General features: G+C 43.1%; 1 protein-coding gene across 1 annotated transcript; it reads right to left on the bottom strand.

Annotated features, from left to right (window-relative positions):
* Nucleotides 1-250: 250 nt before the first annotated feature.
* LOC133908809 (RHOMBOID-like protein 12, mitochondrial) lies at nucleotides 251-6,510 on the bottom strand. Its single transcript, XM_062350975.1, has 8 exons — nucleotides 5,962-6,510; nucleotides 5,765-5,879; nucleotides 4,318-4,437; nucleotides 2,936-3,046; nucleotides 2,580-2,618; nucleotides 2,185-2,289; nucleotides 2,057-2,098; nucleotides 251-777 (listed from the first exon to the last, which is right to left on the bottom strand). Exons 1-8 carry the CDS (start codon nucleotides 6,324-6,326, stop codon nucleotides 688-690), a joined length of 987 nt encoding a protein of 328 aa, XP_062206959.1. The 5' UTR covers nucleotides 6,327-6,510; the 3' UTR covers nucleotides 251-687.
* Nucleotides 6,511-12,556: the final 6,046 nt, after the last annotated feature.

The following is a 12,556-nucleotide window of genomic DNA, read 5'->3' as shown; positions in this document are numbered from 1 at the left end:
TGGCGGCGCCCTAGTGGCTGTCGACAGCTGGCCACCACCCGCCGGTGGATTGGACTTCGCCGCCAACCGCCGGGTTGGTCGTCGCCTCCTACTGGGAAGGCCCAGGCCCGGGATCCGGCGCCGCATGCTCCCAGCAGCAGGAAACACCATTAAACAAAGATAGTAACATTTTGCGACATCGATAGGATCGATCACTCAACGGGCATTCTTCAGTATCAGTATGCTCAGTGATGCTTTGGCAAAATATGTATGATATGCACCAGCAGCAGGAAACACCATTAAACAAAGATAGTAACATTTTGAGACATCGATAGGATCGATCACTCAACGGGCATTCTTCAGTATCAGTATGCACTTTGAATCGTTCCCTCGTCACTCCCCTGCCATACAGCTTTCCCCTACTTTCTAGTTTGTAGTCCTGTCATAATCTCCAGTACTCAAATGTCACCTGCCAACTGAGATTAGGTTCTTCTTTGTTCAAGGATGGTCTTCGCCCAAATAAACTTCAAAATTTCATCCAAAGTTGATGATACCCGCCATGCAATTATCTAGGGCAGTAAGTAGCACGATCTAGGAGTCATCCCTCAATCCTCAGTACTTCACATAACAACAAATGCAAATTTCAACCAATAAGGTGGGCGCAGATGGTTGGCTTTGCACTTTTGGTCCATATATAAAGCTGAAAGATCACATCCAGCCTTTCCTAACTCGAGCCCACACAAGAGCAGCAACTAGGGCACCCCCTAAATGAGCAGAACCTGATACATGACCCTGCCCCTAAAAAGGAAAATGAATCAGTTAGCCCCACTTCAGAACAGAAAAGGGTGACAAAGAATTCATGGAAGTTAGATCATCAGGTATAGTATAGTATGGCCCAAGTTAATTTGAAGAAATAGAGATTTACAGATAATGTAAGCTTTCACTTTATGGATAATTAATGTATCAGACAGACATAAATTGATTGCATAGCAGATCGTGGTAGTAACAATTGAAGTATGAAGTGTAAAAGGTGTAGAGATGCATTCCAAAATATGTATCATATAAAGAGAAAAGGTGTAGAGATGCATTTCGAAAGGTGCAGATGTAGACCAAACAGGAAACACTACAGCCAGCCTGATGAATATTGTCTTGTTTCTAATATATCAGATTGATTTAAGACCTGATGTTGTATGGTGAAGAAACCACAAAGACCATCAGCTCACAAACATTCCCTGCCCCCACCAACATTCCATGACTGATATCGTATGGTCAACATAGAACTAACTGTAACAGATTTCGCCTCCCACGTCCACACCCCTGTGGGATTCCCATGGTGATAGGAAAATGCTGCAAGTAGTTTTTTATAGAAAGTAAAAACGTGACTTCACTAGTCTACAAGTATTAGGTATACATTTCTTTTTAGCAAAACATAGCTTCAAGCCTTCGAGTTTAATGTGTATACACAAGTATTAATCCAAACATATAAAAGAATTCGTATTTCTACAGAAAAAACTGTATAATATAATAAATATTTAATCTTTAGTGGGATACCACAGGCCCCACCCCGATGGGGATTAACCAACCGCAGGCCTCTGCCCTTGCGAGGTAAATTGCCACTCCTGACCTTGTCAAAACTCTTGAGCGATGTACAAGTAACAGAGTGGCACCAGAAACATTCACATACTATATTAACAAAAGTAATAAAAATGTTACATTTGTCAAAACTCATGAGCACTGAACACAGGCAACAGAATGGCACCAAAACATTCACTTACTATACAAGAAAATATACAACAAGAACAACAAAGCCTTTTAGTCCCAAGCAATTTGCGGTAGGCTAGAGATGAAACCCAACAAGAGCTACCGACAAAGAGGGAAAAAATATATAAAAGTATAAAAAAGCATTAATTAGCAATAATAGTAAGGAAGATCGATCCTGATCAAAATAAAATAGTAAGAGATATCGAAAGCCTAGGTCATGGTTCGGGCACATGGATTGCTAATTTTCACATGCTTCTATACAAGGAATATACAAGAAAAGCAAATAAAAGGTTGTATTTAGAGCCATAATACGTACCTTCTTGACCCTTAACAAATCAGCACCAATCAAAGCAGCCCCCTGGAATGAGAACAAACAAAGAAATTTTGCTCTGAGCAACTAAATGCATAAAGGAATTTTTTGAAGAAAAATGAAAAGCTTCTCACCATAAATGCAGCTGGAATAGGAATGAGGAAGTAAAGATAGACTAGTCTCTTTGGATACAGAAAAATCTCAAGAAGGATAGTTGCATTAACTGCAGCACTTGCACCCTGGGTGACATGAATAGAGGGAGTCATGTTTAGGATGAAGTTGCATGCAATACCATCAATACTGCTCATACAGTAGTGAAACATTAGATTGGATCAAATTTACCATCTTATCTTACATTGGCCTATCTACTTCTTCCTAGGTACAGGATGAATAAAATAGTAGGTATATTGGGCAGAATTTGTTGCCTTTGGAAAATTTGACTACCCATGCAAACGTATAAGATAATGTAGCTTGCTTTCGAGTATGAACATGAATTAAGACTACATTGTTGGAACAAGAAACCACATACAAGTCCAGGAGCTCTTGAAGTATCCCATCCTACGTAACCCTGCAAGAGAACCATCACAAATATCAGAAGGTATTAACAAAGCTAAGCCAACAATGAAATTCATATGTGACTTTTACAGATCTTAGAAGAGGGTCAAATCCAAGAAGTTGGTTACTTTTGCAGTTTCAAGTAGCTAGCAAGGAACTGACAAGTTTCTGGCCTTTTCAAAGGTAAGTATCAGAATGAATAGGTTGAGAACCTGAACTAATCATTTCATAGGATTTTAATTCAGCATTGGCTGTACTTGGATAACCTCACCAGGATTTGGAATCCTGTTCCTTGATGTATAGATTCAAAACGCTATGCAGTTCCATTACCTGTTTCCGGGGAGCTAGAAAAGCCTTCTCTAGCAAAAAGAATGCCGATCCAGTGAGTGCTCCTGCTACGTACAACTTCAGCAGAAAAGCAGGACCAAATGTGCTAGCAATCTGATGCACAAAGAAAAACAAAAGAAAAAAACAATTTAACATTTGCAGTAAAAGGTAACAGATCGTTAATACAAAAAACAGGGTAAGAGACGAACAATTCCATATTACTGGACGAAAACTAAAGAATACTAGCCCACAGCACACTACAGACCACATCCAATTCTAAAAGGGGATCCTTAATATGTTATATTAGTTTGTACGGCACACCCTATCAGATATAGATGTCCAGAAGATGTAAGACATAATTCCCATGACAAATATTGCAGAAATTCTTAATACAAGTGCGCCACTTCACAGGATCTGCAGCCAGCATCTGCAGAGGTTCCTGCATTGAGTCCTAACTGACACACATAACCCTGGATTGGGTGGCTTGTACAAATATGCCCTTCAGATACTGAAACTAAGTTGTTTCGCATAACCAGGTGATACATTTGGTGAAAGATTCTAAATTCAAACCAGTCATACAGTAATTTAGATTGATGAGCCACTAGACAGTAGCTTGGCTGCAAGTATCTTCACCCCTCATAAGACAAGCACCACACTATCCTAATTTTAAGTCATGGAAGGTTAGTCCTGGCGGAATAAATGACCCAGCTGAAGTTGGCAAAGGCTAGCTAGCTGGGGTATCCTTGAAGGCAGCACACTTTTAAAGGCCAAGTTACACGCTTTGGTTTAAGAAATTTGATTCTTGATTTGCTGGAGAAAAGAGAGGGAAAGAAGAAAACATGGCAGATGTAATTCAACACTGCCAAATGTAATGCTATTATGTAATTTCATACTACCATGCGCATCCATCATTTCTTTTGGAAATATGTGGCTGGTACTGTTTACTTACTTAAAACTAAGATAATATAACACAAAGGATATGTTGTGAGTCAAATGTTCATTTAAGAATATATTGTTGCGATTTGTCCACAATTATGTTCTAATAAATATTATCAAGCATTGTTATAGTCTGACTGATAACAGTGAGGCTAATTTCAAATGTTTGGAAAGTACATTCTGCATTGCACTCATGGCTGAAGCTATTACATCAAAGGGTGCTGCACTCAAGTAAAGCTAAGATTAAAGAATTTCAAATTATCACTTCCTCTACTTACATTTTTCTTTCTTGGGTTTAAGAACACCCGACATAGCACATACAAAACCAAAGGTTACGCATACCATTTGCACATTGATTTCTCATTTGTTGCATACTCTTTGCACATTTGGACCCTGCAGACGAATTATATATTTCTACAAGTAACACAAAGGAAGGGTATGTAACTTACACTCATCCCAAAGAAGTAGAGGCCAATCATATTGGTGAAAAGGTGATCAAGCTCTGCATGGCTGAAAGCACTCGTGAGCAAAGTGTGCAACCTTCCACTCTTGAAATTATCCAACGAAATCTGCTCATTGCAACAACAAGTAAGTTATATGAGTTCACCAACCGCTTTTATAATCGGGTTAATTAGATCCATGCCATTACAACTTTTACGATTTTGAACCGGTGCCATTACAATTTGTCTCCGGTTTGAAATATGCCATTTTTTTTTGTACACCTCCGAGGAATTTGGACCCAATTTCAGGCTCTGATATTTGCGCATGGACTATAATGCCCCCACCCTGGCAGGCTTCAACGCCTCCCATTCCCCAAATCCTTCTTCTCCTCCATGACCTCCGGCGAGATATCCACTCCTCTCCATGGCTGGTTGCTGGTGAGCACCTCCACTTGCACCGCCAACCAACGTCAGCAACTCAAAATCGCTAACCTCCGGCTCCCTCGCCCTCTCGCTCTCTCTCTCTCTCCGTCGCCGACCTAACAAGAGGATTGGCATCCCCATCCGCCATGGACGTCACTGCCCTCGAGGCTACTTACAACGTCGTCGAATTGCTCGACCTCCAGGGAGCCAAGTGCCTGTTGTTGGATTTCGAGCGCCGCTTCCACGACAACCTCGAGGCGCGACAACCCCCAAGACATGTCCACTTCACCGACTCCGAGATCACGCTTCACGCCGAGGCCGATCGCCTCCACCTTTGCCAGCGCTCTCAAGCTCTTACCCGAACTCGTCCCCATCGGCCTTGCATCCTCCCTCTCCTCCCTCGTCACCCACGACAACATTGATCTCACCGCCGCCTCCCTCCTCGCCAACCCCTCTGACCTTGCAGGGGTCCAGGCTTTCACCGTTCTAGAGAACCTGCACGACTTCCGACCCCACCTCGCTAACACCACCACCACCACCACCACAAAGTTCTTGCAGCATCGGATCCAGGGCAGATCAAGGCCGGCAAGCTCCTCCAGACCGCCTGGTCGAGCTGGGGCCGGCGGGATTGGGGTTCTTGTGCTTCCGGTCATGTTTGGGGCCGGCGTGGGGCGAGGGAAGGAAGGGATGCTGAGCTTTGGGTGCAGTAATGGCAGCGGCGGTAGAGGCTTCATCGGAGGTGGGAGGTATGGCGACGGGAAGTAGGGCCCACATCAACGTGTTCTTGTTCGGTTCCGTGAAAGGAGGATAGCCAGCCAAGGTGCATTTTGGTCCATACGGAAATACGACATGAAAAAAGTGGGTCCAAAGGTGTTCCAGGCGTACATAATGGCATGGTTCCAATTCCAGGAAAATTATAATGGCACTAGCCCGATTTCGACATTTTGTACTGGCATTTTTCAAAACTGGCAAATTTGTAATGGCATGAAACTAATTAACGATATAAGGATAAGTCCCTTGAGAGATCACTTACCATGAAATGTCTCCTCATGAACCCTGGATCAGCCACGCGCCAGAGCATGAAGACGGCCACATTCGCGCCGATGAGCATCCACACCACCCCGTCCGCAGAATCCATCCAGTGCGCCCTTCCGCGGAAAACCAGAACCCAAAATCACGAAATGACCAAAACTTTCCCTTAAGTCAAATCGCGCTAACCTTAAACCTCACCAGGGCGCACCGCGGAGGAAGGTGGACGCGGAGAAGGACCACCCCGACCCCGAGGCCCTCCGCCGCTGCAGCGAGAAGAACGCGAGCGATCCGGCACCGCGTGCAGCGGCCAGCCACCGGGCCGCGGCGGTCCGCGCGGCCGCCGTGACGGCCGCGGCGCTCCCCGGGAGGAGAGAGGCGGCGGCGGTGCCGGACGGGCGCCACGGGAGGTGGGACGACGGAGAGGGGGGCACGGCCGCGGGCGGAGAAGGGGAGGGGGAGTGGAGGAGGCGGTGGTGGTGGTGAGGTTGGGGTCTGGGTTTTGGGGCAGCGCGGAGGGCGTGCTGAGCGAGGAGGGACTGGAACTGCAGCAGCTTCCTCCGCATGGCGAATCCGCCTGGCTAGCTCGTAAGGCTCTGTTCGGCTGCTCCCGCCGCCGTCTCCTCCGACTCCGGCGGTGGCCGCCCGGTGGAAGTTGGATAGGTTCGGTTTCAACTTCCAACTCGAAAGTCGGAAATGGGGGTTTGGATCGGGAGACCGCCGGATTCCGCGTGCCGCCGAGGTTTCACTTACCGATTGACAGTCGATTACCGAGCTCGTGTGGTTATAAAAAATTCATGATTATTATGACAACAGTTTAAAATTTAATTAAAATTCGGATAAAACTTATTTGCTAAAATTTAAATAAAAATTGTAAAAAAAAATCACCAATAATTTTGTGGAGCGGTTTGAACGCGTTATCAATAACTTTGTAGAAAAATCATAAAAACAAAAAAAAATCACCAATAAATTAGGGAAAAAATAGTAACAAATGTGGTATGAGATTTGCTATATTTTATAACATCAGAAAAAAAATTAGCATGACATTTGCTATATTTTGGAAGTTTCCACAGCAATAAGGGTCTGTTCGGTTGCCCGAATATCCTCAGTCTGGCTCGTACGAGTCATGCAGGCTGGGTTGATGCAGGAGGCTCTGTTTGGTTGGTTGCATGTGCTGAGTCTGGCTGAGAAAATATTGTGTTTGGTTGCCCGTATGAGTATACGTTGCATTACAAAGAAACTCACTTTTTTACCAAATAAACTAGGGTTAAAAATATTTTTATAAATTAGTACATCACAGGATAAGAATATTAGTGAATTTTTTATAATTTTTGAAGAATTTTAATTAAATATTGACTTAGATTTTTTGGATCAAATTAATTAAAATGGGTTGCTAGTGAGCTCTAGTTTACTCACGAAAATGTTTAGATTTTTTGGATCAAATTAATTAAAATGAGTTGCTAGTTCGTTGCCGTTGATAAGTGGGCCCAGCGCACGAGCGACTGCATCCATCGGACCTGTATCTGAGCTACGGTCGACTCCCGCATCTCCGCTCATGCAGCATCGGCGCATATCCTTGCACGAGCGGATGCAAACGGAGCGGCTGCTGTCACGCACATCACGGCAACCAAATGCAACGCTCACGGAGCGTGTACGCACGTCTGCATGCAGGCACGAGCGGATACAGCGATCCAAACACGCCCTAAATAGATACTAATAGCAGTACGAGTACTGAGTACGAACGTATAATTGTTTCATCGAATATATACGTACATTACATATGTAGCGCCTCAAATTAATAAATATATGTCGAATAGTCCGTACTAAAGCTAAAAACGCAATCACATGGCATCCATCAATACTTACCAAAGTGATGGTCGATGATAAAATGTAGTTTGCATAGTATCCATACCACGTGCAACCTACGAGATGTAAAAAAAGTAGTATAATACTATGGTATGGAAATAAAGTAGTTGCAAAAGGTAAATTTTCATCACCTTTAGAACCACCAGCTTGGGAGGCGATTAAATTCGGCTATATTGTACTCCTCGGTGGACATAAGCATTATCCGTCGTGTAAATAGCAACTTTGTCTTAAACTCTGCTCAAGTTTACCCCGTCCATGCAAAAGTGGTTGACAATTGTCCTTGCAATATGGCATAAAACTCAGGATCTTGACACTTATAGACACACTGAATAGAAGGCTCTGACTGAGCATCAGGGACAGGATAGTGGTATGGATACGATCTAGAACTACTTTTTATGCCATAGTTGCTGGAATAGCTCCCACTATCTTGTGGTCCATCGTGGCCACCCTGTATAATATACCTTTGTGAGGATAGGGCACTGTGGTCCTGTTCCTGATCCTTTGTGAGGATGGGGCATTATGGTCCTGGTCCTGACTCTCACCAGTGAATTGCACGGGAGGAACAACAGAGGATGGGCATGGAGGAACATCGCCATCCTGACCATCATCGTCACCGCTATCTGTCTTTGAGCTGTTGTCATTCGAATCTTGGTAAGTTGAGCTCTTTGGGTCACTATCCGTGCTCTCATCGTTTTGCATTTGTCTTTTGTCCTTACCCTTAATCTTCTTCCTCTTCTTTGTATGTTCTATTTGTTTCTTCCTCTTTCCCGTGTTTGTCACCTACCACTGTAGCAGCCCACTGCTGTAAGTATTGCAGGTTCGCTGTGTCTGTCACCAGGTGAGTTGGCAGTGGTATGTCACTATTTGTGTCCTCCTCATCAAGCTCAGGGGTTGCATTTGATCTGCTGGTCTCCATCCTGTCCCGGAACGGATTGTTCTCATTCAATGTGAGCTCCATAAGCCACTGAAATGGATCATCATCAACAGTCGACCTAATGTCTGCATCTAAATTATTTTGTATTCTCTTATGGAGCTTCTTGTAGCTTAAGCGGCTACGAACTTTGGTGTGGATAAATGCAAATATACTCCAATTCCTCTCACACTCACTAGATGAAGCGCACTGAGACACTAGGCGCCTAGCAAGCAATGTTAGTGTAGGTGTAGATGAACCAAACATAGACAACCATTGCGCTGCAAGTAGGTAAATGATATGAGGCTTGGAAAAGTAGATAAAATGATGCAACGGTTAGATATGTCGAGGTTTTTGTACCAGGTTGAGTTCTGCCATCACAAGCCATCCGTGAAGCGAGTGGACCTGCGAACGACAAAGACTTTGTCTGATATGTTTCAACATCAATAAGTGCTTCCGCAGCAGTACTAACATTCGTCATCCTCTCGAATGTCACCCGGAGATCTTCGAACAAGTTTGGACATGTGCCATACACGTAGTGCGTGCGAGGGTTCAAGGCGGCCGCTGCAAGTTGATGATCGAAGCATTAGTACCATAAGCATTAGAAACATAAGCATTAGTACAAAAAGACAGCAAGTGGTAGGAGTGTATCGCTAGTATTCATGTAGGTCCCATTCGCTAGATCATGCATTCTGCGATCGATAATTGCTATGTACTTTTCAAAAGAATCCCTATTATTGCGATACAACGAATCGTACTCCTGCTTCACAACAGTGTATCTCAGGAGCACCTCACTCAATGTTGGCACCTTGTCTTGATCAGCAAATCAAAGGAATGCATACAATGGTTGAACGGAATCGATAGCCATTTTAAAATTGTCCCACCATGTTAAGCTGGATAGGCAACTATGTACATATCTTCCAATATCAGAACTAATGTAGCGAGACTGCTGGAGCTCACGATGCCATCCATTGCATGAACTTATCTTTTCGGCGTAGAAAGCTATCAAGAAATAGATAGTTTGTGCCAAATCTTGTGGCATTCCACCTCACCAACTCTCTACCAATCGCGGCCTTCATCAATTCATGTAGTTTTGAATGATTGTACAGCCATCGCGATATGAACCTTGCACTTTGAATGACCATGTCATGTTCTCTAAAATCACTAACTGATTTCAACATTAAATTTATCGTATGAGCCACATAAGGCTGCCACGAGATAGCAGGATATTCCCTTCTAAGAACCTGACATGCCTTCTTATAGTTAGACCCATTATCAGTCACGATCTGCACAATATTTTGTGACCCCAAATCATTAACCACTACTCTTATCTCCTGCATAAAAGAATGAACCAAACAAATATGCAACAATTGAAATACTATATTATCAACTTAGCAAAATAATATACCTTGTTAAAATACTTTGCATCTTGACTGTAGCGAGTCGTATCTACGGACTTGTGAAAAAATATAAGACCATTGCAATATAAGAGGAAATTAATAATACTCATGTGCGTCGGTCTAGTCCACGAATCATACATTATGGTCACACCATACTCTGCCCATTCTAGCTTCCACTTGTTAAATATTTTCTTCAATGCACTTTCGTTCTCGTCCAGATACTTAACATCTATATCCCGGCTAGTTGGAGATGGTACACCCTCGCCTGTTACGGAACAAATGGTCATAAGTCAAAAAGAAAAAAGTATGACAACAATAAATTCATTACAAATTTAATCATTGACCCCATTTATGTGTTTCTTTTACTACAGCAACAAAGAATGTATCGTCCGCCCTTCTACCAGGAATGTCTGAAGTGTGGAAAATTTTGGACCATGCCAAACCAATAGTTTCCTTCACTTGCTTTCCCTTCGCACTGCATGACCCGATGTCAATTCTCGGCTGCATAGGTGCTTTTGCTAAAGCAACATTGTAATCTCTGACACTTGGTGATCGCTCCCTTATTGAAAATGCTCTCCTTAGCATCCTCTTTAACATAGTGCCTCCTCTGTCACTACCACTACCACCTCTATGCTCGTAGGACTCACCTGCCCTCCTCCTGAACTCTTTCTCGTCCCTCGACTGAGCCATAACACGCTGCACATGTTCCTCTTCCATGTCCTCATTGCGCTTGTCAAATCTACCTGAACTCTTGCTGACTCTTGCCTCTGAACCCTCTCCATAGTCTTTCCCTTCCTCTTATCTCTTGCCCTATCCAGCTCACATCTGAAATAATCATGCATATCTAGAGGCACCCTATCACAATATATAGCATTCGATTTGTGCCCTGCCAAATGTTCTTTCAACCTTGTGGCACCACCGCCTTTCTTTTCCTTATTGCAGTAATTGCACTTAAACCCTGGGGCGAAATTGTCCCCGTGCTGCCACACAACATCTCTATCCGCCATCGATTAGTTTGTTGGAAGAAGAAAACTCAATGGTTAACCTACTAATAATTATCTCCATGCATATTAAATTGAACGAATATTATCAATATTTGCACGTAAAATCGCTAGTAAATGGTCGATTAACTTGAACGAATATTAACAACATTTGCCTTTATAAGGTAACCGACGCAATAGGGTTGATAGCCGAGCGAATCAACCACTACATCTTCCTAATCGACTACACAATGAATTGCCGCCCTACTAACACCAATTACCGACCATATTACACGAAAAAGCGCTACTAAAAGGTCAATAACCGAGCGCATCAGGCACTGCATCATTAGAATCGACCGCACAAATACCTACCACCCACATCACCACGGTTAACAATCGAATAACACGAGAAATCGCAGAGAATGGAGCGGTTATCGAGCAGCCTTAGTCAGTAATCGGTCTGCGTCAGGGAGTCTGCACAGCTCGTCGAAGTCGGTCGGTAACCGCTGCGATGCGGTCGGTTATTGAGCCCAGGTGCTCGATAATCACGGCTTCGTCGTCGGATTCACGCTGGAGAGCAACGGATTTGGTCGGGCGGGTGACGAAGCTTCTGTTTCGGCTGTGGAGAGGAGCATGGGGAATTTTTGCTGTGCACAGCGATGGCCACAACACCAGGAACCTTATCCCTTCCATGTGGGTCGAAACGGGCCATGGTTACTGTGCATTCGACCCGTTTCAGCCTTTAGTGCACCTCAGCCCATTTAACTGAGTACCTCACTTTGATCGCCTATTTGGTGCTGCAAACGAGATTTTTTTTTTGAAAATTCTTTGCATAGATACTCTTAGAATTGCCTCTAGTTTTTTATGGTTTTTTTGAGTTTTTTCAAAATCGATTTGAATTTTTTGAATTAAAATTCGGTTACCGGTCTCATTACAAAACTGAGCCGGACCGAGAGTGCCGATTACCGCGCATTCCGAGCAGTAACCGATGCATTTTCAAACCCTGGTGCCGACATGTGAGTTGCCGTGGAATTTTTTTTATATATTGTTTTCAATATTTTAAGATTATACGACCGTTCAAAAATTAATAAGATTTATCCTACCGTCGTCCATTCAATAGTCGAGATTTTGTAGGCCCTAGCTCCCAGTTAATTTAATAACCGAAGAGAGAAAGCTCTCGTCAGTTTAGCGGTGACATATTTGTATCATCCACCTATCGGATGACATATTCGATTTAATTTAATTAAAAATATATGTATAATTAGTTTTTATAATATAGATTTTATATTTGATAAATTGAAAAATATTGCATATTCATTCGGCAAAGAATGGTAGCTGTGCATACAGTTATTCAAATGGTTCATTCTATCCTTAATTTTAGTTGGATGCCATTTTATCGATATTTCTTTATTTAGTTGGTGTAAAAGTGTGTGGAATTTTTTTATGAAGTGATTTTGTGAGAATACAAAATCTAATTTGTCGAATAATAGTAGTTATGAAGCATAAAAATCATATAACTCGACACGGAATTTACATACGCTAATAAACATTACATGAGGTATGGGGTTTTTCGTCGTTGTGCGAATGAACCCTAACCATAAAGACATAACAACAAAAGTTGACATGTACGGTACTGTCGG

This window comes from Phragmites australis, chromosome 2 (genome assembly GCF_958298935.1).
Source record: "Phragmites australis chromosome 2, lpPhrAust1.1, whole genome shotgun sequence".
NCBI classification, from domain to species: domain Eukaryota; kingdom Viridiplantae; phylum Streptophyta; class Magnoliopsida; order Poales; family Poaceae; genus Phragmites; species Phragmites australis.
The sequence above is the reverse complement of the archived record's forward strand: the minus strand, read 5'-3'. Positions and strand labels throughout refer to the sequence as shown.

What these genes read in the sequence shown, in the direction of transcription:
- LOC133908809 (XM_062350975.1), bottom strand. Translation starts at nt 6,326, where the DNA reads ATGCGGAGGAAGCTGCTGCAGTTCCAGTCCCTCCTCGCTCAGCACGCC. An exon ending in TCTACTTCTTTGGGATGAGT is followed by an intron (nt 3,047 to 4,317) that starts GTAAGTTACATA and finishes TTTGTGCATCAG; the next exon opens with ATTGCTAGCACATTTGGTCC. An exon ending in ATTTGTTAAGGGTCAAGAAG is followed by an intron (nt 778 to 2,056) that starts GTACGTATTATG and finishes TTTCCTTTTTAG; the next exon opens with GGGCAGGGTCATGTATCAGG.